General features: G+C 44.5%; 1 protein-coding gene across 3 annotated transcripts in view; it reads left to right on the forward strand.

The window, feature by feature from the left end:
- TP63 (tumor protein p63) overlaps window positions 1-26761 on the forward strand; it is a 103726-nt gene that overhangs the window by 58651 nt on the left and 18314 nt on the right. For all 3 annotated transcript variants that reach the window (XM_010222665.2, XM_088525540.1, XM_088525541.1), the window contains 2 exons: window positions 24706-24892; window positions 26558-26673. In XM_010222665.2, the coding sequence (XP_010220967.1) occupies window positions 24706-24892; window positions 26558-26673 (303 nt within the window). The remainder of the gene's footprint in view (window positions 1-24705; window positions 24893-26557; window positions 26674-26761) is intronic.

Here is a 26761-nt window from a genome sequence, read left to right on the forward strand (position 1 = left end):
AGCCTTTTCCCCTAAAAAAGATTTGGCAATCACCTGTCACCAGCAGAACCTGTTACATAGGGAAGAGCATGATTGCAGCAGGAAAGATTTTTTTATTAATAAAAAAAATAAGTTGTATGTCAAGGTAAGTAAAAGTTAACATTACTGCCAAACTGGAGCTATCAAAAAATGAATCGGCTCCACCCATCCCCATAAGCAAGATACCACCGTATAAGTCATGGGACTCTTTAAAAAAGACAAACAGGTTCTTCTTATTTTTCCCTGGGTTTTTGAGCCTTTAGGGTGCATCTAATAACTCTTTTAAAGCTTTTCTTGGTAGTCACAAGGGCAAAGGAAAAAGAGGGCAGAAATAACTTTCAGGATTTAAAAGAAAACTGAAATTTATTTGCAAATACTGTATTCTGCTGGAGAAAGATACCCAGCCCTTTGAGACTTGCATAATTCCAGTGTAGGCAATACTCTAGTTGAGCTTTTTTTTTTTCTTTTTTTTCTCATGCCCTGCAGTAGCCTGGAGCTGAAGAGGGCTAGGGTTGGTCCTCACATTGCTTAGTTATGAAACAGAGCTCTGCAAAACTGGAATCCATCCTCCAAGCAGGTAGTCGGATTCCACTCGTGTTCTTCATAAACTGAGCTATATCTAAAGCGGTGTGAAACTGTTCAGATTCCAGCTTCTTTCTAGCAAAGCTAGATAACTGTGCAACATGCAAAAAAGGCCAGCAAATAGATTGTGCTGGTTGGGGAAAGTGTATTTGAAAAGGTTATATTTTAATAAAGGCGAAAGTAATGCAGCTAAATTAGTCCACACTAGCAATAAGTTTTTGTGTCATCAGGAATACAAATGTCTGGCTGGATTATGCCAGGTTCTTTATTTCCAGTTGATTCAATTTGTTAGATGCATTCAGTGTCCTGAGCCATCTGGTAAAATCAGGAAATGTTTTATTCTTCCTCTGTATAAAATGATTTTGAGGACTTCACACATAGTGGCATAGGCGTAAGTGGAGCAGTGAGAGGGCAATTAGATGCATACATCACTTTAACAGTCTTTAATTATGTGTTTAGTGTTCTCTTAAATAAAATAATCAGATCTCTACAAATAGTCCATTGTTTTGATAACAATGGCAATGTCCAGTATTATGCTTGAAGGATGGGAGTCTTGTTAATCATCTGTCTACATATGTGAGATGTTTTATAAAGACTAGTGGCCCTTTCCCAGGGAATTTAGATGGCAAGTATCATTAGGTGCTCATGAGAAATCTCAGCTTTGTCATTCTTCAGCTACTACAGTATTTGCACAGTCTGGTTGTCTGCTGGTTAATGCGATTAGAGCTCTCTAACTTCTTTGCATGTTAATTTTAGGGCTTTTGGGGAAAGGAGAATGGAAGAGGTCTTGTTTCAGGACTTTGAATTTCCCTCTTCTTGGAGGTGCCTAGACAGAAAATCCAGACTTCAGCTCTTTGTACAGAGCAGCTGCAAATGTCCACCTAAGAGAGACTCTTTAGTGGCAAAGTTCCTGACCTTGCTAGGAATGCTGGACTCTGTCATCATGCAGACGTTTTGCTGATCGTTTTGTGGCTTTAAACATAGGTTCTCTCTTCAGCCCAGCTACCTGCTCGGCAAAGTTAACTTGGCTTGTGCAAACTTCCCTTCTTACAGCAGGAGCTTGGAAGGGAACTTCCTGAGGAATCCTGAGGGACAGGGCAAACTGGCAGGAAGAAGGCAGAAGGGGAGGAATTGGCGTTGTGGCCTGTGGCTGCACAAGCAGTAGGCTGTGAGAGCTGAGGCAATGGGGTGAGCCGAGTGCTTGGCTCGGCCCTGCTCTGAGCAGGGCAGGTGTTTCCACTTTAGGGCCTTTCTCCCAGGTGTGAAGTGGTAAGAAGGAGCTTCCTTAAGTTCTTTGCAGCTGTACTTGCCTGCCCGAGCTCTCTCCTGCTTGTGACTTCCTCAGAAGATGTTTTTCAAATGTTCCTCTTGCCCGAGCAGAGCAGCCAGGGAGACTGGACGTGCTTTGATCGTCATGACAGTTCTCACGCGTTGAGAGGTTGTGATTGTGCTCTCCTGGCTGAAGAGCCTGTCAAGTGTATTTCCTTCTCTGTGATAGTCTAAGCCCTGATATTACGGCTGTGGATTTCCTTGAGATATATGCAGCTTGTCCTAGGTCAGCTACCTGGAAAGAGAGCAGCCAGTCTTGTTGTCTTTGAAGGAGGTGCCTTTCTCACGGCAGGGAAATGTTTTCAAGCAAGTGAAGCTGGGAAGAACCAGTTCACCTGTGAGAACCAGTTCAGGAGGGGCCTGGTGAATTCTATTTTGGCTTTTATGCTTGGGTAGAAGGAGATCTGAGGGCATTAGGTTCCCATTAAAATGTAATTGTGCTTTTTTTTTAACCTAATCTCATTGTCATGTATATTTTGTTTTTACTAGCAGTTATCTTTTTCTGTTATTTTTTCAAAGCAGCTAAAGATCTGTACCATAGTTCCCCAAAAAACTTATTAATGCGAGCTGGGTCTTTCCTTTTCATAGTTGTATTTTGTTTGTTTGATTTGATTGCTTTGTAAATCCTATCTAGGCAGTATAGTTATCACAATGACAACAGTTCAGATAGGGTAAGTTTTGATATGCTTAGTTGCATGATATAGAATAGTGCCCTCAGTAATGACAGCAGTGTTGTGGCACAAACCAAGTTCAAGGTATAGATTGCACTACCCAGAGGAGGATTAGAAGGGAAGTACTTTCTGATAACAGTGATATGTGCAGGCACTGGGGAGAAAATTTGGTCTCAGACTTGCTGTGCATGTGCTCTGCTATTCAAACATGTTGACTTTATGTGTCTTTATGCAGTGGTTTCGTGCATCTAACTTCAGGAGCCTAACATAAGATTCTGGCTTCTCTGTAAGGTTGCAGGAGCCAACAGGTGCTGATGGGATGGAGGGGCTCTTTCCTATGGAGTCATTTGGATGTGACTGTTGGTGTGTTCAGATGTAAATTGATGGTGTGAACATCTTTTTCTTTCAAGCAGGATTTAATATCTTGGTCACTACACTTGTACCGATCCTCTCCCAAAGTAACAGGAGACCAGTTGGACATTGCTACAGGCATCTCTGGATCTGCAAATGCAAAATATGAGAAATGAGGAATCGACTTAATAGGATGGAGAAAGTAACTATGGGGATGGGTTGTACTGCACTGGCATTAGAAATGCCCTTTCCCCAGGCTGGCATAAGTTGCCCAAGTTCTTTTCCCGATTTTTTCCTTTAAAAATGAAAGAATTAAGTCTGAGAGTCATCTTTGGTAACGAAAATTATTCTCCTAATTAGATTTTTTTTCTGTCTATGTGGGGAGAAAGTGTTATTAAACGTAATTTTCATCAACTCAGCTTACATAAAGAAGCACCACCTACTTTCATGAGAAAGGAATAAAGAGAATCCTAATCCTGGATTAGATATCTTTCACTACACAGATATAAAACAACACCGTGTGAAAAGGGGGAAAATATATATGTATACATGCACATACACACCAAACATACCAATGTGCCTCCAGCAGTATTACCAAAGGAATTAACTTTACAAGAAACAGCCACAGCCTGGAAAGAAGCCATTTTTCAAATAAAAGCTCAATGAGACTTGTGGTTTTTGAGAACTATGAGAAGGCAGGGTTAAAAAAAACATTTACAGATAAGAATAGTTGATGATGTGAGATGAGTGAACATCTTAAAGTAGGGGAGGGTCACTATTTAAATTGCCTTTGCATTTTTTTTCCCTCCTCTTAGCTAAAAATTGGCTTCTGCTAAGAACAACATGTAGGATTAATGTAGTACTTTGAAGATTTAACATGCTGCACAAACATTACTTCCCTAATCGGCAAACACCTTTGCTTGGTAAGCAAATCAGGAGCGTAGTTGCCATTTTAGAGAAAGGGAAACATGCCAGAAATGCCAAAATTTCCAAAGCGGTAAGATTTTTTTGGGGGGAGGGGGGTGGGGGTAAGAGTTCAGCAGAGTCTAGACTGGTTTCTAAAAGCTGTTGAGCTCTCATGGTTTTCCTAAGTGCTAGGTGTGCAAATTGCAGAGAGGCCCTGCAGGTCTCGAGGAAGGCATCTGAAGAGTTGCCTCCGTAAGTTTCCAAAGGTCACAGCAAGCTGGGCCAGAAGGGAGGCAGCCCATTCCTGGGCAGGAAGAGTTTCCTAAAGTCTTGCCAATTTGCCCTGTTGTCGGATGGTATAACTTTTTGCTTACTTAAACTGTGTTAATTTAGCCTCATTTGAAGCTATTTCAAACAAGCAACCTGCCCCAAACTTCAAGTACAAAAATTGAGTGACTTAATAGCTTACTTGGGACAGTGTGCTGAAGCAAGCCCCCTTTTTCTGTGTGTGCCATTGGTGATGTTGTGTATCCTGAAGGTTCAACTCGGGCTGTGGGCACAACATACACTATGAAGAAGTGTCATGTCTCACCTTTTTTTCTCTTCTTTAAAAAAAAGAAGTCTTACATAGGGATGGCTTCTGTATAGGCAGATCATGAGCTTTATTATGCAGTGGAAATCTTTGTGAGGTTTTGCTTTGTACAGGTGTGTCAGATTTGTTATTGTAAACACAACAGCATAGCAACCCAGATGAGAACTTGTCCTCTTATAAGCGACCTGTGTGGAGAAACAGTATCTTTCTATTGGTCCAAACTTTACACTTCCAGGTGTCTCAAACAGCGTTTTAAACATTGGAGTGAAGCTTAGCTCATCCACAGAAGAGGGCTGCTATTTCTGCCTTGTTTTATCAGGTGTATTTTGTGATTTCTTCTTAAAGAGAGCAAAAGACTTGTGGATTTTAAGGAGTGCTTTCTGATCCATTGGTACAAATTAACCACTTATGTTTTCTTCCTTAAATGCAGCCTGGTGAGCAGGTACCTGCCTTGGACCCTGGCAGACTTGTGTTGCCCATGCTACTGCCACCTGGGCTCCTGCCTGCTCTAATGCTGAGGATTGTAAGGCCCAAAGTGCTCCTCAACTCCAGCTGCCCACAGGTTCCCTGGTGCCCAAGACAGGAAACACTGGGGTGCCTCTAAGGAAGAGCTTGATGTCAAGTTACTATCTTGCAGGCTGGGCTCAAGCAGGGGACTCGGGGGCAGGAGTCAAGGCCACCTCTCCTGCTTGGACATCTTGTCGCATGCCCTCACATCTGGGGTGCACCAGCTTCCCCCTGGGGAGGAGAAGCGGCGTTGCCCAGAGATGCTCCAGTAGTGAGCAACAGAGATGAGAAGCGGATTTGGCTCTAAGCCCAGCCTTGGAGCTGCTCCTGCCCTGTGATTTAGATGTAATCTGGGTAGCATTGTGCAAGTTGTTCCCTCTGCCTCCGTTTCTCCCTGCTTCTCTCTGCACGCCCACCCTTAGAGTCAGGATGGTTTGGCTGTGCATGATCCTTTGGAGTAAAGCACTCAGACCCCTGGTGCAGATTGCTAGGAGATGTCTGAGGATTGCTCCCTGCTTTGTATCCAATACCAGGTGGCTTAACTTTCAGGGCTGTTCTTGGTACTGTTGTCACGATGCTAAAATACTTTACAAACCAATTTTTTACCGATGTAAAATATAGCTCATCTAGACACTGCCCGAGTCCCCGGTGAGTTGTCACTTCCCTGCTTCAGATTTAGAGCTTTGTCAGGTAGGAAAACTTGCTCTGAAAATCTGTGTTGGTGAAGGATTCCTAGGGGGTTACTGCTTGTGGAAGTAAAAGGATGAGGAAGAGAAACATTGGTGTAAAGCTCAGAGGACACCTGAGAAGCTGTCAGCAGGGCAGCCTGCTGCTCTATTTGCTTCTTGGTGTCAGCATCTCGATGGGTGGGAGAGAAAAAGTGTTCCCGTGAGACGTTCATCAGGCAACCGAGCACTAAATGACATCTGTTCATTAATCAGTGAGGTGGTGACTGCTTTTATGATGAGCTCCTTGTTTCCTGTCTCTTCTGCTGCAAAGCACTCACGTTATTCATTCTTAGTCACTTTTTCTGGCCAGTCTTTGACTTTTTTGTAGGCTTGTGAGTAAACAGGATTCCTACAAAACCTGTCAGCCATTTTAGATTTGTTACTAAAATCTTTAGAAAGCTGATGCCCACAAAGAGGTGGTAAGGCCCCTTGGAAAAGCATTAGAAGAGGCTTCACTGTTAATTTTGTAAAGATAAAAGCTTCAGAAAAATAAATATGGACAGATTGCCTCAAAACTGAGTTTTTGTAACAAATTTAAACATTTGATCTCTATTCAGAACCCTTTTAGGGTGGCACTTTGCTGATGAATCAGTTTTACAGGCTTCCTTTGTTATATCTCCTTGTAAGGGCTGAGGAGGACGAGTTCTTTCTCTGTGGGCATGTCTGGTTGATGTCTGCAAAAGGCAGAAGGTGAGAGGGCCCTGGTGTTGGTGGCACTACGAAGGAGCACCGCAGCAGGGGAAGAGCAGCTCCACCAGCCAGCTAGGTTCTGGGTCGAATTTGCAGGGACAAAGGTTTTTGCGAGAGGGAAAGGCCCAACCCTTTCCATGTTGCGTGCTCCCAACGTCACGATCCCAAAGCGCTCTGATGCTGTTAGTCATGCTGCTGATCACAATCTTGTTTAATGGAGCTGTTTTGTTTTAATATGTTGATACTCTGTGTTTTGAAAGTTATTTTGAGGAAGTGCCATAAAACTAGAACTTGTAGGGTCTCTTCCCCTAAATGGGGTTGCTTGGTAGTATTTTAAGGGTTGATATACAATGTGGCTGAGGCTCGCTCTGTTGGTTAGTGCTTTGGAATGGCTCTTTGCTCTTCGCCTTGCAGGTCCGAGCTGCTGTTAACAAACGTCTTGCCTGTGAAAGCCTCACGCTGGCAATGTGCTTTGCCTTGAGCACCCCAGATCATGCCTGTTCACAGAGGTGACCTTAGCATAACCTGCTGGCCGGGGACGTCGGCAGTGTGAGCTCCCGGGAGGAGCAGGGCTGAGCACCCAGGCGAGCGATGGCAGCCAGTGAGCGGTGCGGGACCTCAGGGGTTGCTGCGTGCTGGGGCTCTCCGGTCCTGTGCAATGCACGGCCTCGAGCCTGGCACAGATCAGTAAGGGTGTGACAGTTAACTCAGCCTTTTTGTCTTTTTTTTCCTCTCTCCCACCTTTTTTCTCTTATTCTTTTTCCACTGGCCATACCAATCTGATTACACCTTCGAGGGATCATCCACCCCTAAAGCTTAATTAAGGAGCTCGTCTGACTCGTCACTGACTCACCTGCCACTGTATGAGCTCATGTCTGACTTCTCCTAAGGAGATAGTGAAATATGTCAGACTTCTCTGAAATATAGCATTTTTTTTGTTTTATTGCACCCCTGACATTGCTGTTGGCTGCTGCATAGGTGAGCGGAAGATTACTGCCCCAACTTGGTTACATTTATCTGAAGTGAGTAGCTCACCTCATCGTGCCTTGAAAAACCAGATGGAGTTTTGCTTGCACAGCTGTAGGTATGTTAGAGTTAATAAAAAAAGAAAAATAAAATTAAAAATTAAATAACCTTTGAGTTCTGGCTTCAGGCAAAGTAGGTGAAATGATGTGTTTTGGAGATGAATGCTCTTGCAGGAGGCAAGATGTAGCTTGCAGGAGAACATCTGCAACCAATCCATTCTGTATGAGATGGGGCCAAGACTTGTTTGTATCTCACTACCTGTTCAAACATGTTGCAGCACAGCAAAATGAGGTTTTGAATGCATTGAGGAAGGGTGGGTAAGAAGGGAAAGAGACATCAAGCTTGAATGTTTGCTTAATAGCTTTGATTTCTTCATTAAACTTTTAAGCACTTTAATAATTTGATTAGTTGCTTTCAGAGCAATGTCGAATACTTTAACCAAAAAAAAAAAAAAAAAAAAAAAGGATAGTAGGGGGAGCTTATCCTGGTGCTGCAAAATTGCAAAATGAGCTCTATTTTTTGGCCTGGAGCAAATCTGGTAACAGTTTACCACTTTTGAGGACCCACCCCGAGGACTGTCGGTAGAAGGATGTTGATCAAAGAGCATATGCAGAGATTCAGTTACCAGCTTGACTGCCTGAACATCAGAATAAGACTTCACAATCAAATGGTCATTGCCACCTACTCTGATCTGCTGTCTTCTGTAAGGACTAAGCATGGAATGGATGTTTAGCAACTGCAGTTTGCGAACCTTGTCTGCTGACTTTTAACTGTACATTTGAAATGTCTCTTTCTCCAGGCCAGCAGCAGCACAGAACAGTTATGTATGTATGACTCAGTAGCAGCTGAAGTAGTGAGGTTTGTAAGAAAGGTTCTTATATTCAGTTTAAATACTGAGCTTTCCATTACTTTTTAAGCAGAGCTCCAAGATGCAAGTGCTGCTGTATTTCTGGTTTGCACATGTAACTGAAGAGGTTTGAATGTGCAGGATGTGTGTGAATCTGTGGGATCTGTTGTCTGTGGTGTGCTGCAACTGTTGCTCAGATCCTTCTCCATGTCATGTGGGCTGGATTCCTTGCTAAGGAGCTGGGGGGACTGACTTGGGCTGAAAACAGTGCTTCTAAAAACCTACTGATGCCCTCAGGGGAAGGGGCACCCATTTGAAGGGGTGCTCTGTTCTGCCTGGACAGAGCTGTTGAACTAACTACCTGGGTAGTGTTTTGCCAGCACTTGACACTAGCAGGCTACTGCTGCAGGAGTCCCCAAATTAGAATGAGGAGTGTGAACTACTGACTTTTTGCATTGGATCCTGCCTCGACTTTGCCAAATGTGTTTGCTTAAGCCAGGCAGCTCTGACTATGCGCTAATCCCCTTCGAGGCTGCAATGCACAAGCAAAGTAAGGAACGGTAGGATGCAGAATCACCATCTCTCTCCCTTTGATACAGACAGGGCTATTCTATTCTGCCTCTCTTCATGAGAGAGAAGACGCTCTTATCCCTGTACTTGCATGCCTTTGCCAAGCCCCTAGTCATTTTCCGCACTGCTTTTCCACTGTATTCCCTGGTTGGCTACCAAGAAAGCCTCCCTAGGGTTTGTCTGTGCTTAGCAAGTGGGCATCGATGCTAGGAAGTGCCTTGGGGTTCATGCCATGTTCCCTGGCCTCGCAGGCTGCATCTAGAAAGGGAACTGCCATTTGTGCACGTTGCTACCTCAGTGCACCACGTTTATTAACTCTAGCCTATTGCAACTTTGGCTTAGAAGTCTGAGGGTCCCCTGCAGTAGTCTGGGTGCCTCTGAACCCTTTTCCCCAGCATGTCACACACTGAGTTAGTAAATGCCGAGATGCTTGTCCTGCCAGCTCTGGTGTGGGCTTGCTTGCTTGCAGTGGGCCTAGAGTGAGAGCACTTGCTTACCCTGCAGAGTGTCCTGACATAGAGGTGCTCAGTGCTGTGTTCACATGGTGCAGATGGTAGCTCCGTCCCCGTGCTTTGGGCGTTTCGTATTAGATGGCTTTAGGTGGCCCTCTTGTTCTTCTCAGGCCTTGTTATCTCTACTGGACTGGATGAAAGGACTGATACAGAATCCAAGTTATCTCAATAGGACTTTCCCAATGGGCAGGTGACTCACGAAATCATCCTTTTCTTTCTTCAGAACTGGGTTGCCATGACAAGGTCTTGAGCAATAGCTCAGGAGCTCAATCATCTGTGGAAAAATCCTCTTTTGGAGAGAGCTTCCAAAATTGTTGGCCATCCTGGGCTTTGTTTGCTTGCTTTGGAGCTCAAATCCCAAAATGGGGGGAGGTGGCCAAAGCTTACCTTCTGGGAATGACTCTTACTCAAATGCTGGCTTAGTTCTCTGTTAACATTGTGCGCATGTGTAAGCACTATGTTTTCCCCAGGTTTCTCCAGCCATCTTTTTATCAGACACCAAACCTCTGCCAGCTCCTTCCCTGAATTGCATGATATAATTATTTCTCTCAGCCCACTAGTGCAGTGTGAAAAGGGGCTCTTTTCATTCTGCAAGACTTTTTTTTCAAAGAGCTCACTATATAGAGAGCCAGCACAGGGATGAGCATACACTAGGCTGTGTGAGAATGGAGTAGGGGATGGTGGTGGGTTTTTTTGTTAGTGTGTGTGTTCTTTTCTCCCTTAGCTGCACAAGTAGGTAAAACCTGTAACCTACCGGAGTTGGAAGCTCCATGCAGAAAATTAGCTTAGGTTGGTGGAAGGATTGAGATCACATTTTTGTTGGCTAATTAAAGGATTAAACACACAGAGATTTAGAGTGAACTGTCAGTGTGCTGCAGAAGAGAGCCTTTGATGGTTGAATCCGACTTGAGATTAAACAAATTGCATTTAAATAAGTATGTGGCAACAGTTACAGTCTAGATGGGCCTCTATTGCTTGTTATCCTCCAGGACCAGGCAGTTGGTGTGCTGTCATGGGGCTGCTTCTCTTCTGTACTCACTGCTTCCTGAGCTTCTACCTCTTCATTGTCTCTGACTTGAAGCTTTTCTGAACTGAGGCAATTCCTCTTCATCCAAGACTGTATTCAGAGGCCCATGTATGTTATGTTAGGGGCAATAATTCTGCTGCTTATCTTAGTATTAGCATAGTTGTATCCTAGTGGTGCATGTTGTCATGTCTTTCTGTTCCTAATAAGGTTCCTTATTGCATCTTGGCACTTTGCTGCCTGCAGTGAGACAGCATAAGGCAAGTTGGTTGTTCCTCTATGGCCTCTTTCCTGATCAGTTGTGAAGCCAGTGAACAAAAGGAGCCTTTTGAGCTATGCCAGCTGTGTAATGGGGTCATCTTCTATGTAGTCATTGGCCTTGAGGGATACTTAGCTGTCACTGGTCTGGTTCTGCAGGCTCAAAGTCCTGCTTTGTTTGGCACCAGCTGACTGTCTTCAAACATTTTCACTGCAAAAGATTTGCCAGTGGTGGTCCCCTTCCTACTCCCCCACCTTCCCTAGTTTGGGTGAGACTTACCTTTGTCGTGTTTGTAGTGGTGCAGGTCAGAGGTTGCCAGTAACAAGCTCAGGGCAGAAATCTGCTTTCTGCAAGAGCAGGGATTCATCTGCACAGCACTTCGCAGAACAACAGCACATACTGTCTCTGCCAGGGTTTGTGCCTTTCTCTGATGCATCATGTATGAGCTGTAAGGAAAACAGGAGTGCTGGACAACGTGAGCCAGTAACTTGTTCTGATGTTGCAACTCTGTCTTGTTCTACACCTTTTGGTGGAGCGGGAGGTGGGAGGGAAGGGGCTCTTCTCTAGTTCTGCTCAACTCAAGATTGCCACTCTTACGGTGGGAAGGTAGAAGAAATCCAAACACTGAAATCCATGAAAAGCTGCTGGAATTCTAAAAACTTGGAAACACAGCCTCGTTTACCTAATTGGGTGTGGCTTATGGGGAAATCTGACTTTAAAACAATGTTTCCCAGGGAATTATTCCTGTTCCAGTTGGTATCCACTGATGAAGGCTGCTTGGGGTAGGTGGTGGGGAGCGACAGGGAAGTAGCCTTGCTTTAAATGAAGTAAGGCTTCTCACAAAGCATCCATTGCTTGCACTCCTCAGAACTTTTATCTTGTAAGTAAAGCAGTATATAAAGGTGGTGAAGTTGGCAGGGACAGAGAGAACTGTTTGGTGTTTCTCTTGGAAAGCCATCTTCAGACTTGTGGTCATGAAGATTTGCATCTAAATCCACATTCATTCATTAAGTTTCCAATTAGGTCATACAGAAGACATAATTATCCTTCAGTTACCAAGTGAAATGAATCAATCTGCTAGATATTGAGAGATTTGTTGTAGGCTGCTTCCAATCATTTATAGATATGTAACTTTGTCAAGGAGCATTTGGGAGATGATTCCTGGCAGGCTTATCTAGCAGACCTGTAGACTTGTAAAGTGCATCCAGGACTATTCAAACTTACTTTATACCTCCATGCTTTTTTGCTGAAACTATAAAGCAGCCTAGTATTCTACTAAAATGGATTCGATCTGTGCTATGTTTAAACCTTTCTTTTCTCATGTGATGTGTTATTGTATCCCTCCCTTTGGCTTGTGTATGTGCTTTTTTTGTTGTTTTTTTTTCCTCCTTTTCTTAGTGCTAGGAGATGGAAAACTTCAGTTTGATTTTGAGGAGGGATAAGAAGCACAGCTAGTAACATTTCCTGAACTCATCACAAACCTCCTTCCCAGCTTGCATCTCACTCTGCAGAATGACTTTCTTCCCTGCACTGCTGCGGTTGTATAGCTTCAGGGCTCCTGGTGAGCATGAGAAAAGGTGGAGGAATACCCCAAGCCTGGGATGGGCTTGTTACTCCTCCTAGAAAAGCGACTACTACAGCAAAAATATGAGCAGAGTGAGGGGTGGGTGATGTGTTCTGGACATGGGAAGTGTCAATGGCAGCAGCAGTGCTGCTGCTGTGTGCCTGAACGAGGTTCTTAAACCTTTTCCCACGGTATGTAAGAAAATTAAGGTCCCAGTTCAGTAAGGCACCTTGGTGAGTGCATAACCTCTAGCACGTGAATATTCCCTGTGAAATCTGCTGGGTTCTGTTCGAGTCAGCAAGGCTGCTCCCATCCTTAAAGGTAGGCATCTGCTTAAACACCTTGCTGAATCATGTCTTGACTTTGAAAGCAGGCTGAGGAGAAACCACATCAGTTGACTCAAGACTGTGCTTAGCTAGGTCATTGAGAATGGAAGGAAAGGGCTGGGAGAGTAAGATCTGGATGAAATACAGATAGCATTACCTTCCAAATTCTGGTAAAAGATAGTTACTGTGTTTTTTCTGGCTTGCTCACCATTCATCCTCAGAAATGAATTGTATGAATAGAAAGTGTATAAGTTTGGCATAGCCTCCATCCATTCTGAGCACACTGGAGCTGTTCTTGTGTTAATCATCTAGTTTCTTCTAGATCTACTACAGCTTTTTTTTTTCCATATCAAACTGAATGGCTCTGTTAGATGTGATTGTCTTTCCTAATAGGACCTTGTCAGATTGGCAAATCCAGGAAATACAAGGACTCTTCCAGAAATGATTTGATTGTTTGAATGCTGTATCCTCCTCTAGGAGGGAAAGATGGTTCTTGTAAGGCAGCGTTCATAAGGAAGACGAAAACGTGGCCCTGCTTGTCAGCTGCGTGGTGGTTTGCTGCCTTGCTCGCCAGCTAGTCTGTCCTGGCCAGAAAAGCTTTGTTGGCTTTTCACTTTAATTATCAATGAAATGCTCTGCAAGCAGGAGAACAATATTTGCATAGATGTAATTCTGGAAATTGAGCGTAATGTGATCAGGAAATGGGTCAGGCCCTGGCTGTTATCATGGAAGAGACTTGCTGGTACCTGTAGTTTGCTTCAAATGTAATAAGATCTGACTCAGAAAAGTTTCCTGGACGTTAATAGAGAAAACTCGATGCCCTTTTGGCAAGGGACTTGCACTAACCTTTCTGACGGAAACAAAAGAGTTTTTGCAAATTCATAAATCTGCTCTGAAAGGGCTGCCCTACAGTGCGCTGAAGATTTAGAGGGAAATAGTCTCCCTCAAAGTATAATGGCAGGGGCGTGTGTGTGTATGTGTGTTCAAGACTTTCTTTTTTCTGAAATAGAAGCCAAGGAACAAGGCGCCTGTGTGCGCTGCCAGTGAAATATCAGTGGGAAGACATGATGCTACTTGCAAGGTATGCACAAGACAAGACCAGAGGCGCCGCAGTGCTTGATTACTGTCAAGGGCTCAGTTGGAACTTGCCTTTGCTCTTTGGCCTGCAGCGTTTATGTAGAAATTGGGGACGCTGCTGCTCGCTTCCAAAGCTTTGCCTTGATGGGTCCTGCCCACATCTTAGGTGGGGAGGAAGGGGGGGGGAGGTGGGGAGAGCTGATGAAGTAAACAGGAAAATTACTCACCTTAATGATGCATTTCACTGGCACTGCTGCTCTGAGAGCCTGTCAAATTTAATACTTTTTTTTTGTCTTTTCTCCCATTGCCTCCCATATATGTGATTAATACTCTCCTTTATTAGAGGGATGAAGTGGAGAGGTGTACATACTCTCTCAGGTAGGATAAACAAGGGGAAAAGTGTAGTGAATAGGAGAGAAAGGAAGATCACCTTTTTCTATCAGAGTCCTTCAATCTTTGAGAACACAAATAAGGAAAAACAGTGCGTTGATTGACTTTACAATGGTCCCTACTTACGAGAGCACCAAAGTTCACACCAAGATCCTCAGCCTCCTACTTGGAGAAGCCTGCCCTATTGCATGGAGCTGCCATTTCCTCTCTGATGGCCAGTGGAGTTTGGCACACTCTGGCATGGCATGACGTGGTGGTGGGACTGCCTGGCACAGGCAAGAAAATATCCACATAGTCATTGATGTGCTCCAGCTGCTGTTCAGTCCATTGTAGAGTCATCAAATATCTTGCTCTGTGCTTACAAAAAAAAAAAAAAAAAGCCTACTATCATAGTTCATAGGTCTTAGTATGTGTTGTGCTTCACATAAGGTGGTCTCAGATGTTTCTGTTTTCCAGGCCGGGCTGGGTTATGGTATCCCAGAGCTCAACCTCTAAAATCTGCATCTTCCAATCAAAGCAGAGTGGAAAATGAGCTGGAGGGCTGTTGTGGCAGAGCTCCAGGGTGTCACATACACAAATTGAGGATCTGAAGATGTATGCTCAGCCATTTGAGGAGACTCTAATGCTTAGCCAGATATGCCAGCTAGTCCTCTGGAGAAATATTGCAGAAAACTCCTTTCTTCAAAATAAATTCAGCATATTCTGTTTGCATTAAACTGTCCTGTTTGCACATGCCCCACAGTTTGTATTGATTATGCACTGACAAGAGGGTTGGTAGTGGGCTAAGATAAGTAGGGAAGTTGATCCTCCACACTATGGAAGAACAGGGAAAAACCAGCATGGCCACATACAGAGGGAACAGGCTTGTTGGTAAGGGAAGTCTGTGTATTCAGGAGTACTTCAGTGAGGCATGAAAAATACAAACTGTACCTATGGGACTTCTTCAGGTGTTGCTTGTCCTTTAAGAAGGTCCATTGGAGAAAAAAAAAAAAAAAGTTGAGGAGGAATGGGAATCCACACAGGGAGGAAAACACATCTGAAAGTTGGTGTTAAGTAAATCGGAGGTTAGAAGATCTTAATTTTTCTTTTAGCTCTCATTTGTATTTTGTGCATGTAGCTGCCCATCATAATGAGAGAATATGAAGGAATTTGACTTGTGCCTCTTTTGAGCCTCTCTGTTCCTTCTAACGCAGCTAGGAAGACAGGCCTGCGTTTGACACATCTTCTTACCCTGGTAACATGCAGACTCGGTGGTGTTTTGCAAGTAGGTCAGCTGTTTGGCATGAGCCAGAATTGGGTGGAAATCTGTCACCATTTAGTGAAGTATTGCGTGACTGATACAGTTTATGGCAAGGTGCCTGTTAACCTGTAGTCTGATTCTGCTCCTAAAGACTGCTGGCTTAAGGTGTTACTGATTGAAAAGACTATACTGCCAGAATAACTTCAATATTTTTTCACTTGTTCTTTTATCCTATTTGATTACACTCTATTGTTATTGTACTAATGATGAGCTTATTCTTGTATTTCCTATGAGGTATCCATAAGATTCCCATGCTTATAGATGAGAGAACTTAAATGAGCTTTGGAGGGCCTAAGTTTTGGACTTGCCTTTCCTTGTTCCCTGCTTCAGTCTTTGGGTTGCAAGGTTGGTATGAGGGACCCAACCTATGTCTGCACAGTATCCTGAACTGCAGAGATGCAGTCCTACACAAAGCGGACTTGGAAATCCTAGTCTGGCTGTCTGGAGCTCGTATAGCTGGTTTATGTTGATGGAACCAGACTGCATTTGGTAGGAGAAGGCTTATTTTGCACAGCTTTAGGATTTTGACTGTGATTTATTGCTTATCTTAAGCATGCAGGAAAAAATGGTTGATAGAGGCAGTGTGTGCAGTGCTGTGGTTCCCTCCTCATGGCTGAGCCTCTGGCCTTTTGACTTTTACTTGGAGACAAAAGTAACTATCAAACTTTGGGTAGTGGTGGTATTCCATCTGGGAGATGTGATCAAAGTTGGTGTCTGATGACTCCAGACAATATCTCCTCTAACTGATTGGAGATTGACTGGTAGGATGGAGCATGTTGGAAAATGTGGGTAGGAAATGAGTGAGATCTGGGAGGTGAATAGAAAGTCAGCAGCAGCAGCCTTCCTCTTGGCTGACCTTGAGATATGTGGTTTGCGAAGATGTTTAATCCCCTACATCGAGCTAAGAGGAGGTTTGAGCTGACCAACTTGGGCTTTGCTTAGTCATTTGTGAGCAGAATGGGCTCTGGTGCCTAACATGAGGCTGGTATTGGACACATGACTTGGCAGCAGTATGTGGTGGGATGGGTTTGCTCTGTGCAGCTCACACTATGAAGAGCATTTCTATGTGCTTGGTTTAGTTTGTTTTCTGGAGTCAGTTGATTTAAAAAGCTTGTTTTTCTTTGAAATGTAACTTGAATCGTACTTTTTCAAGCCAAAACCCTTGCTCTGTATGCAGAGACACATCTGCTTTAGCAGCAGTGCTGACCAGTGCCTGTTAAAAGTCAAGCATATGCCAAAGCTTTTGCTGAATAAAGTCGTGGAAGTTTCAGCAACAGCTTTGGTGAATAATTTCTGATATAAAAAGTTAAATTCCCTGAAAGGAGTATTGCTTGATATGTCACTGTTCACTCCAGCTGATGTGGCACTTCATTAAATAGATTTGTAGTTTCATGTAAAGAAATGTATGCAGTCATATATGCACATACAATTAGATTGCTTGAAAGTAGGTGCTGCTTTTGTATATAAAGGTATATACCTTTACCTTCAGTATAGCGCTTAATTTGCACTTGATTCCCTTTCTGCTAGAAATATGTGGAGGAGGAGAGTGTCTTTGAGGATGATGGAGCAGTGAAAGAAAGGAAGAAATGCAATGACGTTTTAATGCAACTCTTTCTCCATTCATTGCAGTGATTAAAATTCTTGCTGTGTCAAACTTCACTGAATCATTAACTTTTAGTAATTGGAGTTGATGTTTTTTATTCTGATTTTTATATTTGTAGATGATGTTGTTTTTTTTCACCGTTTGAGAACTGTTCTACCACCTGTTTAAGTTTTAATAGTTTTTAGGTGAGTATAGGTAATAATGAGTTTTCTATAGTCTGTGGTTTCTAGGTTAGTAGATACTCTCCCTGCCCCTCTGCCTGAGCCTAGTCAGATCTGCTTTCTATTACCTCTTCCCCTCCCTTAATAAATAAATAAATAAAACCCAAGCAAGCAACAAAAACAGTCACAGTGTAACTCTACAGCATGAGGCCCCACGAGAGACATTATCCTTAAAAATTACCTTTCGAGGAAGAAGGTAGCACACATTTAAGTGTTTGTTGATGGCCTGTAAATTGGCTGTGTTAATGTCAGTTAATTGCCAGAGTTTATGAAAACATTAGAATAATGTTATGGGCATGTGCAAAGTCATGTCCAGCTAGGAGACAGAGTCCTACGGAATTCAGTGTGGTGGTCAAAGCCTGGTAGTTTGGCAAAGAACGTTAGCTTTTGTCTGTTATTCAAAATTCCCTGTATAATCCACAAATCTTTCCTGACTCACTTTTATAGTTTTCCATTGGGACTTTTATTCTTGCAATAAGATGTTTTTCCATTCTTTTTATTTTAAAAAGCATTGTTTTTGAGCCACACCTCTAGAAATTGTCTTTGGTTGTTGATAAACTGAGTCTGCAGATATGAAACTGAAATGTAAAGCCCATTGAATGTAAAGTTTTTGAACTTATGAATGTTTTGCAATGCAAAAGTCCTATGGGGAAATAGAATTTTTCCACTATCACTGTGATTTGGCTGCAGTGATTAGCTAGAATTGTTCTAAAGAAGGTAGTACATCCAGATCAAGGTAGCTTTAAATGAAAATCTCTAAGGGAGCCTGAAGGTAGAGGCTAAATTGTTATCTGAATGCATGATCTGATTTCCCAAGGATGGTGCATGGCATGTGTACTAGAATATCCCAAATACAGTATTTTTGGGAACTTCAGTGGTTCTCTGAAGTGAGATCTAGTGCGTTTTCCCCACTAGACAGACTGGTCAGCCTACCCCAACATCATCCTTTGGTATGGAGTTATTTACGCAGTGACGATAGGGGCCTGGACACAAGTGCAATGTTGTGCAGGGGGGCAGTGAAGCACTGGTCGTCTTTGCCAAGGTGAATAGTGTCTTGTGGCCTAAGAGAGCAACTTGGTGCCTACTGATAGGGGGAAAAAAAAAAAAAAAACATCTTTTTGGTTCTTTTAGTCCCTTTGCTTTTTGCCGTAGTGCTGGGCAATGCTGGAGCTCTGCCAGCACAACTCATAGCAAGTGTCACGCTCTATCGGCTTGGCACGTGGGGCTGAACAGTGAGGGTCTGGACCGGGAGGTGAGCCCTGCTGTGGCGTGCTCCACCATGGAGCGATCCCAACATCTCACGGCCTTCTGCCGTGAAGGCAAAGCCTTCTGCCGGAAATCTGGAATGTGGCAAGTGAGGTAAGGAGCCTTCTGTGCTCTGATGTTGCAGCTCGATTTGAGAGGGGCATTTCCTTACCAAGCCTCATGGTGAAGCCCCTTGGAAAGAGGGTGTTGAACTCTTTTTCAGATACCCTCTTTCTCCTCCGTCACTAAAGGCAACTTGACGGTTTCAGTTCCTATGTTCCCAGTCCCACCCCGAGCAGCTCCATCACCACAGGATCTCTGTGGTGCAGCCACAAGGCTCAGCAGCGCCATGCAGCAGACAGGAGCGAGGACAGGGCGAGCTGTCCTGCCACGGGGCTGGGAGAGGGGGGAACGAATCAGACACCGGCCTCCTGAATTCTTGCCTGCAGGCTACGTTTCTCCATTCTCCTCCTCCTCTTCCCTGCCACCTCTTCTCTTCCCCGTTTACCTGTGCAAGTTAACAAATGCATATGTATACACACAGATTTTTCTATTTATGCAGAATGTTTATATATATTATGATTTTTAATTCTCATTAAGGTTTCCAAGGCGCAGCAGTGTCCAGCACAGCGTTGGAGCGCTGCACGCGGACGTGCCCGGAGGCACCGTGGCGTCGCGGCGCCGCCTTCCCTGGGGCTCCATTTTCTTGCGGTTTGCAGGCCGGAGGCTGCCGGTGGCCGTGGCGCGGGGCTTGCGTGCCGTCCCCCCGGCGGGGCCCACCTGCCTCATGTCAACATGTCGGTGGGTGAGGCCGGGGGAGGAATGTGCCGCTCCCAGCCTGGCTCAGGTAATTAATCCCGGCAACTGACAGGTGGCAACAGGCGGCCTTTGGCTGTGGCGCTCTCCCGGGGAAAAGCGCTCCGAGGAAGGATTTTAACAGCTCGGCGGCGCAAGTCGTGCGCGGTGGGCGAGCAGTCGAGCCCGCCGTCGTGGGCAGGGGATGGAGGCCGCCCCAGGGGTGTCTTTGGCCCCTTACTGCCAGCACGGTTTGGGTGTCTGTCTTGGAAGATGCAGACAAATCATGGTTCCTCCCAAAGGAGGAAAATGAGGTGTTTTCTCTTTGTTGGGGGCAACAATTTGAAAGAAGTGGACGTTGCTCGCAGACGGTTCTCGCTGGCATGACATACGCTTAGTCAGGGCCTCATAAGCCCATGTGGCAGGTCTGGGTGCACGCGAGGCGGGTGCCCCCTCAACCTGCCCGTGGTCTCTGCCGTTCGCATGTCTGGGGCATCCCCTGGCAGCAAAGTAGTGGCTCATTCTGTGTTGTGGCGCCTGCTGAGGCGAGGACTTGTCAAGCCCAGAGCTGCAACAAATCAGGGACTGAGCAAGAGGATTAAAGTATATTTTATTCTGAGCTCAAGCTCTAAATCTAGCAGGATAACTCCCCCTCTGCAGTGCTCCTAGGAAAACTCCCTTTGGGTTTCCTTGCTGAGCACTTTGGAATACAGATTAATTCCCAAGGGTGCTTGTGCTGCACATACGCATGATGTCTGCCCACTTTGAATATCAACAGTTAAACTAGCATTTGTCTAAACAAAAACACTAAGGGCATATGGATAAATCATGATTTTATTCCAAATGGGCAATTTCCTTTCTCCCTCCTGCTTTCTACTAAATGAATAAGTGTTATGGCAGCTATGCTTCCATAACATATGCTGCCATATGTTTCCGAGTGACTCTCCTCATTCACACCTGTGAGTACTGGGAAGTTTAAGGGAATTTCTTACTCTTGGAACCTTTTCTTTTTTTTGGGGGGGGGGGAATACTCTCCCCCTCCCTTCCAGGAGCTTGATAGGGCAGAACTTGCAGGTGACCAACGGCTTGCAAAAGGCACGTAAAACGAATCTGAAGCTCAACTGAATTGAGCTAAAACATGACTCTTTGAAAGAAGCTTGCAAAACACTTTAAAGCCTTGTTGATCTGAGCAGAAGGAGCTCAGAGCTGTTGTGCTCGTAAGCCAGCCCCTGGGATCACCATCAAGTTGACATTCGCTGGCATTCCTGGAGCTGGCTGAACCCCGCTCCTTTCAAAGACTTAGGGGCCTATAATCCTTTAGCTAGATCAGATGGTGGAAGAGATAATAGAGGTAGATTTCCAAAGCAGTAACTGGGGGGGTGTTTGGTGCATCAGAGTTTGGAAGGGGAGACAAACACTTAATGAAAAGCTAATGCAGCTGGTATCACACAAAAAGAGCGTGCACTTTCAGCACAGTTCTTTCCTTGCAAAAATGCTTTATCTGAGAGGTGAAGGTTATTTTTTTTTTTTTTTCCCCCCTAGCCAGTCTGCTGACACCCCTTTTGGAGAAGGGGCTTGCAGAGGGGTCAGGCAGGTGTTGCCTGATGGTAGCTGGGGTGTGTGTGTGTGTGTGTGTATTGAGATACCAAATTACCAGCCAGGGTGCCAAGAGCAGGTAATACAGTATGTCTGCACAGGCAGGTGGGGAGGGCAGGGCGGCAGTCACTGCCATGTTTTTTTTTTTTTCCTTTTAAAAACATATTATTAAGGAAAAAGCTAAATTCACTGTTGTTCTTAGCAATCCCTTGATGTCTGTTTATTTGGACACGACATTCAGCACTTGAGCCCCAAAGTCTGAGCCAATCCTTTTTCCTCTCCCCTCCAGAACTGTAATACAGTGCTGGGCTGAGCTCTTTGTTTAAGTAACTTTCCTCTGCACCTCTGAGAAGTGCTGCTCTGTGCTCCTCAGGCACTTGGCATAGCTTTTGTTCCTGCTGCTAGATAAATGACTCTAGTCATCTCACTAAATGACAGACTCGTTTACTGGATCAAGCACTTGGGGTATTTTTCTATCTAATTAATTCAATCAGCCTACTCAACCAGTTAACAGGAATGTGTTGATTAACAGTCATGCTCTGGATTTGTAAAATATCTGAACTGCGTTGAGTTACATTTTAAAGAGTTTTAGAAAGAAACTAATTTCTTCTTGGAAATTTCACATTAGATTAGAGCAAAATGCTAGCTCTGCTTTTTTGTGTGTGTACCGTCAGTATTTTCTGAATCATACCTCTACTCAAATGCTAGCGTAAAGATGCTGAATTAAATCTTAATTTACAGTCTCCTGACCACGTGCTGGGAATTGCTGGTGTCGTGGTCTCATCCTGAATACGAGTGCCTGCAAGTTCCTATAGCAAAGCGATGGGCAGGCAGACGGTCACTTCTTGCAGGGTTGGAGCGTTTTGGGGACAGTTTGCAAGAGCTGATTCTCACTTGCAGGCATTCTCTGAATTCACAGACAGCTTCTGCCTCAGGGGTTTCTCTAGGGCTTATTTGCTTTGAAATCTATATACAATATCCTGTCTTACTCCATGGACATAGCAATTGTCGCTGATCCAGTGTGAAGTTGCCATGACCTAGTTGTTCGCCTCTATTTATGCCAATAGCTTGTTAAGTATCAGGTTACCCATGGTCACAGCGAAGTTGATGGGATGGGAAACTCAAGCCCTTCCCTGTCTGACAGCAGGTACCCCGCAGACAGATTTACACTAGTCTTAAATGACTGGCCCCTCGGCGGTTGCACGCTTTTGGGTCGCTTTGCCTGGGGTACGTTTGAAATCTCTGCCAAGCCGCAATATTCCTGGACCCCGATCGCTGTGCAGTGCCTGCGAGACTTGGACTCCTCTTGCAGTTGGATAACGAAAGGGCTGCACAGCCCTCCTGTTGTCTTGTTCTCAGAGCTGGTTTGTCTTTCTGTGCCAGGTACTGTTGCTTGCTGCCCCGTGCCCTCCAGGGTGTCCTGCTCCTCTGGTGTCCCAGTCAAACCAACTACTCCTGACCACCCTCCCTAAGGCTGTCAGGCCCTCAGTTTTGGAGACTTTTTTTTTTTCATTTGTTTGGGCCTGCTTGTCATAATCTGCTTGCCCTTAGCTGCTTGCTTTCTGGGAATTCCAAGTAAAGGTCCAGCATCTTCCTTGCTCCAGCCCCAGAGCAGGCTGTTGCAGCAGGAAGGGTTTGACAGTTGGACTGCATGGCTGAAAAAAGCAGAAAAAAGTTTGTTTCCCCTGTTAGCAGTGACTTTTACTCTGTGCCCCCCACACACTACTCCCATGCATCTCTAATTTTCTATCTCTGAAGACACTAGCCCTAAAATGACAGGCGATGTTGCCTCACAACAGCACTCACAATCCCCGACCTCAGCTGATGCGAGGGGTGTATCTCCTTCCATTTGTTCAGTTCTCCGCGTGCCTGCGGATACCGGACACGTTTGCAGCTCAGTGTGTGCTGTGCCCTCACTGAACCGTTCCACTTCCATATTTACGCTTTCATTTCAGCCCACTGTGTTTAGAGTGCCTGTTTCTTTTCACTCCAATGACATTAAGATATCTAAGCAATTTGATGGCTTTCTGTGCTTGAAACTAGAACAATGCATGTTGAAAGAAAAAAAGTTATCACTTTTTCTCCTTCTTGCAAATATAAAGGATTCTTCTGCTTCTTGAGCGATGAAGAAGGTGACATAGCTCATACTTACCTTAGTAAGGAATTGTTTCTTAATTAAAAAACAATAAGGAATTTCAGGTTGAGTTGTCTGATATAAATCACCATCTAGATCTGTTTCGCAACTTTTTTGTAATTGTTTGGCATGTTACCCATTTCCGCAGGCTGGGTAAATCCTTCTTGGGTTTAATCTCTAGCCTGCAGGCACATAAAATACATTGCACAATTTGGTCTTTGCGTTTTAAATATATATATTTTTTCTTAAGTCGGAATACCTCTAGCATCTCCTCTGCCACATGGCAGAATGGCGATGAGTGAGGAGGCTTGTCTTACTTCTAATCCCCCTCTCCTCCCTACTGTCTTTCTCCCAACTTTGGTTTTCTTGCGCTTTGCAGTGTGTACACTTTGAAATGCAAATAATCAGTGAATATCGCTTGCTAATCCTTCTGTTGCCACGTCACCTGCCACCCACCCGTACGTGTGCCAGCTCTTCCTATGCTAGCAGGGTGGATGGCCAAGTTGTGCTTTCAACCTGTATGAACCTGTTGGTACTTTGTTTGAACAGTTGGGACTGGTTCTATAGCAGCGTCGGCTGCTAGAGACATTCTCAAGAAAACAACCACCTTGGGGCTTTCACTTTTCTTTCTCTGTAAGAGCCAGAGAGATGGAAGTGGGGAAATGCCAGCAATTCCTGTGGGCTAAGTGGTTGGTTAGAGTTATTGGGAGAGCTCTGCACTCTGAGTCTCTAAACACAAAGAGAAAATCAAGTGCTTTTGGAGTGATGTGACTAAAACTGCAGCCTTTTGGAGTAGTCATTACAGCAGAGGAGACTGGAGAGTCCATTCACAGGGGACATCCAGAAACATGGGCTCAGGTTGCAGTGTATGCAACCACATAGAGTTTTCTTGTGGCTGTTTGTATTAAGCCCGTGTACTTCTTTCAATTAAGTTTTTTTCAAGAGAAAGCAATGACTTGAGTGATTAAATGTTTTACTAAGCCAAGGTTTCCAGATGGGAATGCACTTCAGGGTAATGCTGCACCAGTGCCTGAGTCTGAATGTCCTGAAATGGAAGAGGGACTTTAACATGCTCTTCATTAGCACGGTGGACAGAGTGCCTTGTTCTACTCAGGGTGTTTGTTGCAAATCAAAGGCTGGTGACAGTCTTTTCTGTGAAGCTACCTTCTGCGTTCTGCTCCAGGTCCCATCAGTGATCTGGTCCTTCATCTGTTCTATGTTTTTGAGCCTTTGATTTTCCTGTTCTTGAGCATAATGCTTTGAGTTTGTGAGGAGATGGCTGTAGAGGTGATCAGCAGAGACATGAGAGGCCTTTAAAAGGTGACAGAAACATAGGTTGGCACAACTCTGCGGTGGTGGTCTTGTTTAAGTACTATCCAGTTATAGAGCATCCATGTCTCTTTCATTCCATTGTAAAAATAGGAAGACTTTGTACAAAATGGAATGAGCCACTTGAAAGGTATGTTGTTTCCAGTGCTTCTAGGTTTACAAGGCCTTGTGAAGGGAAAGGTTTCCACTTTGTTAAATGAGAAGGAATATACGTCAGCTGGGTGGGAGGGGATGGAAAAGAAATAATGTTGTCCAAGGCATTTGTCTTTGGCAAAACTAAGTTGTAGGCTTATGCTCCGCTATTCTAAAATTAAAACACCTGCTTTTGTTTTGTTTCCTCATCTGTCACCCAACACCCGTGTCTGAAGGTGTAGCTGTTGTGTGAATGAGTGCAATGAGTGTAGAGTAGCTGGTACATCCAGCAATGTACATAAACCCATCTCCATCCCTCTGGCCTGCATCCATTTCTTCTGCACATCCTGAATCTCTCTTGCTCTTCTCACCCTGCTCTAGTATTCCACTGAACTGAAGAAGCTGTACTGCCAGATCGCCAAGACGTGTCCCATTCAGATCAAAGTGATGACCCCACCTCCCCAGGGAGCCGTAATCCGGGCTATGCCAGTCTACAAGAAAGCGGAACACGTCACCGAAGTGGTCAAACGCTGCCCGAACCACGAGCTGAGCCGGGAGTTCAACGAGGGTAAGGAGGGCACTTGGCCTTTGGCTGGTGAGGGGACAGGGCAGGGGTTCACAGCTGTACCTGCAAACCTGGAGCGAGGCTGCAGGCTGTGGAGCAGGCCGGTTCCCCATGGAAACTTCCGTGCTAGGCCACGGATGACCCTGTATTTATCTCCAGGTATAGTGGAAATGCTTGTAAGGGTTCTGGAAGCAGACGTCTTGCCGTGTCCTGTGTAGCTTATTGTTTCCCATGCTGCTGTGGAAGCATGTTCCTGTGGAAGCAGGTCCTTGAGAAGAAAGGATCAAATTAAGCCTCATGTCTGCCCATGCTAGATGATGTCCTCATGGCAGGCAGTGCCCTTCTGGCTCAGGCAACCTTTCCCTGTTCCACTTTTGCTCCCTTGAAGAGAAGCAGCTGTTCTCCTACTCAGGAATGAGCTTCCATGTTACTGGGACAGGGATCTAGTAACAGGATGCAATATCATCTCAGATCTGTAATCCATGCCTCAAAGACAGAGAGGCTGTTTGTCTCTGGCAGGATAACATGAGGTGCCAGCATCAACTGCAGGCAGCCTTCCTGTACATTTAACACTAACGGTTCAGTATTCATGCTCTTAATATTTACTTCTCATACTAGTGAACCAGCAGCTGTTTGTCTTATCTTTTTTTAAAAAAAAAAAAAAAAATCCCAGGGTGTTTGGCAAATTCATGGGCAGGGCTACATTTTGCCCTGGCCAAGTAAGTTCACATAAGTTCAGATGAGCATATGTTTTATTCTATGTCCATTACTTATCTCCTACTGTTTAAAAAAAAAAAAAAAAGTTGGTGTCAGTTAGCAGGATGTCTTGGGAGACTTGATCCTTTTACAGGTTATAGTGCAGTCAGCTAAACAAGCCCCAAAATAAGTAAGGCCTTGGCAACTGAAAATCAGAGTAAGGCAGCTCTTTGAAATAATCCTTTATATTAGAAAGTGTTTTTCTGACAGAACTGTGCTTTTGAGAGTTGATATTTGAGGGTTCAGTAACAAAGTTTTAAGGGGGAAGAAAAATTAAAACCCTGAATTCTTTCTTTGGCATGATTCTGTCTCTAGTAGTATGCTATATTTGAGTAAGAAAGTAAGAAACACAAAGGGAATTGTGTAGCTGGATCCAAAGCAGCTTATTTTCCTCAGAATATAATTGTATATTCTTCTAGTACTGAAGAAGGAAAGATTATTTTTTGAATTATTGGAAAGGGGCTTAGAAACAAAGATGATCATGTTCCTTTCTGCTGCTGTAAACAACCATGATATTAAAGCTGACTATAAGTTAAATGGTGGTACTTTCTCTCTTGTGTTTTTTTTTTTTTTTTTTCTCCTTCCTGTCCTTAGGACCAAGAGTAGTGGGAGGGAGCAGAAGAGGGTTGGTTAATTGACTGGATAGAAGCAGGAATTGAGATTTGAAGGAATTTGCTCTGGGAAGGGGCTTTCCACTTGTGTAAAAATCCACATGAACTTACTGTAAGAGTTACTGTGAGCTACCACTCAGCTGACTTCTGGGCTTACTTGGCCCAGGAACTCGAGACACCCATGTTCAGGCTTGCTTGCAGGTTTCCAGTATGGGCTTGAGAAGGTCTGTGGTCCCTTTGCTATCTGCAAATCTATCTTCACTGAAAAGCCTATCTCGGTTTTACCCCCTTCCCCTTGCAGGGCAGATCGCACCTCCCAGCCACCTGATCAGGGTGGAAGGGAACAGCCATGCCCAGTATGTAGAAGACCCCATCACCGGGAGGCAGAGCGTGCTGGTTCCCTATGAGCCACCTCAGGTATGTTGTGAGCCTAAAGCAGTGGCTAGCAGGGGAAGGGATGGGTGTTGTAACTAGCGTTGGAGAAAATGAGCTCATGTTCTTGTCC

Source organism: Tinamus guttatus, unplaced genomic scaffold (genome assembly GCF_059628265.1).
Source record: "Tinamus guttatus ecotype Peru unplaced genomic scaffold, ASM5962826v1 Tinamus_guttatus_pri_ptg000227l, whole genome shotgun sequence".
Lineage (NCBI taxonomy): Eukaryota > Metazoa > Chordata > Aves > Tinamiformes > Tinamidae > Tinamus > Tinamus guttatus.